The sequence below is a fragment of the Aplysia californica genome, unplaced genomic scaffold (assembly GCF_000002075.1).
Source record: "Aplysia californica isolate F4 #8 unplaced genomic scaffold, AplCal3.0 scaffold01273, whole genome shotgun sequence".
Lineage (NCBI taxonomy): Eukaryota > Metazoa > Mollusca > Gastropoda > Aplysiida > Aplysiidae > Aplysia > Aplysia californica.
Window position 1 is genome coordinate 70,172 of NW_004798543.1, and position 1,791 is coordinate 71,962.

General features: G+C 44.0%; 1 protein-coding gene across 1 annotated transcript in view; it reads left to right on the forward strand.

Moving 5' to 3' along the window:
• The window catches only part of LOC101854995 (oxysterol-binding protein-related protein 2), a gene marked incomplete in the record, with an annotated part of 24,586 nt that extends 23,650 nt beyond the window's left edge, over positions 1-936 (forward strand). Inside the window, 1 exon segment of the mRNA XM_013090422.1 lies at positions 11-936. Within this exon segment, the coding sequence (XP_012945876.1) occupies positions 11-113 (103 nt within the window).
• Between the last annotated feature and the right edge of the window lie 855 nt (positions 937-1,791).

The following is a 1,791-nucleotide window of genomic DNA, read 5'->3' on the forward strand; positions in this document are numbered from 1 at the left end:
CCCCCCACAGATGGTTCTCGCTGAAAAAGAACCCAGACAGCCGCAAGGACGAGTGGGAGTACGGTCATCAGTACTGGGACAGAGACTGGACCAACTGCCCCAGTCTATTCTGAGTCTATCGCTACTGCCCCAGTCTATTCTGAGCTGCTCCAGTCTATTCTGAGTCTATTGCTACTCTAACCCAGTCTATTCTACTGCCACAGTCTATTCTGAGCTGCCCCGGTCTATTCTGAGCTGCCCTAGTCTATTCTGTGCTGCTCCAGTCTATTGTGAACGCATCACTACTGTCCCAGTCTGTTCTCAGCTGTTCCAGTCTATTGTGAACGCATCACTACTGTCCGAGTCTTTTCTGATCTGCTCCAGTCTATTGTGAACGCATTACTACTGCCCCAGTCTATTCTCAGCTGCTCCAGTCTATTGTGAACCCATCACTACTGCCCCAGTCTATTCTCAGCTGCTCCAGTCTATTGTGAACCCATCACTATTTCCCCAAACTATTCCGAGCTGTCCTAGTCTGTCCTGAGTCTATCGCTACTCTGCCCAGGATGAAATGTTTACTACATGAACGGCTTCAACGAAAAGCGGGTGATATGACAACATTGGAATACGTGAGGGTTTCAATCTTAAGAGCTTATAATATACACTCAGAACTAGTCAGTTCAACTGTGTTGGACGAAAAAATAACCAATCGTGTTGGTCGAATACTGATGTTTGACTTCCCGTTCAACTAGCAATAACAATAAACCAGCAGTCAAACAGAAATGGTGTTTTGAGACTACAAGCTTTGGGAATGTCTACCCTCGTGGTGTCTAGTTTGTAATAACACTCGGTGCCAGTTTTTCCACTGAATCCTTCACGACATACCATCATCATCATCCGGTGTCTTGCCGACTGGCGTGGGCGATCGTAGACATCCACTTCACTCTGTCTTGCGTTGCAGCGATGGTGTCTGTTGTTTTTGCTGTTCCCAGCCATGTTGTCAACCTGTCCAGTATCTTTTCCCTCAGTCTGCCCCTGTCTCTCTATCCATCAAACTTGTCTGTTGTTACATTGTTCTCTAATGCTTCTTTCCTGACATGTATCTGCCTGCGATTTGAGCTGCGAACTGTATGCCCTGTGCTTGCTCTTCAACATGTGCTTTTGGTTCCAGCCAGGAGAGAATCCGTTTTAACTGTTTCTCGACTCGCTGGAATCAGGCACCTGTCAATTAAAAGATGATGTTATTGGTACCTTATCCTTAATCTTGCTCATTTGTTGTTTTACTCTCGGAGAAAAAGTACCCATCTTGGAGGGTGCTCTGGTGTGGTTTGCTCCTACTTTCCTATCAAACATCTATCGTCCTTGTCTTCCCTCACTCTTGTTTTGTGCTTGTTACTGTCAACACCCCTAATCTTCGATCTTCGGCATTTATATGATCTTATTGTGTTGCAAGTGCCGTTAAACTCTGACTACAATTAAACTACCCATCTATCGTGAGTATAAGGCGAAATGTTTTTGCGATAGGAGAAGGTGGGGGTCGCCTGGTTGTCAGAGATAAGAGTAGCGCAAAAAAATATTGGACAAAGTTTGATGAATTCCTCAGCTAGAGTGTCCTTGGAAACTGCGATTTTGATTATGTATGCCTTTGTTCTTCAGTAAAGTACACGCAGAAATGTATTATTGAAATAACATAACATTTATTAAGCAGGAGCAAAAAAAATTGCTAAAAATTTCCCAACATCGCCCGCTTATACCATGATGACAAACAGTTTGGTGTTGGGAGTTTAGGGGGATTTTTTCTTTTTTTTTTTT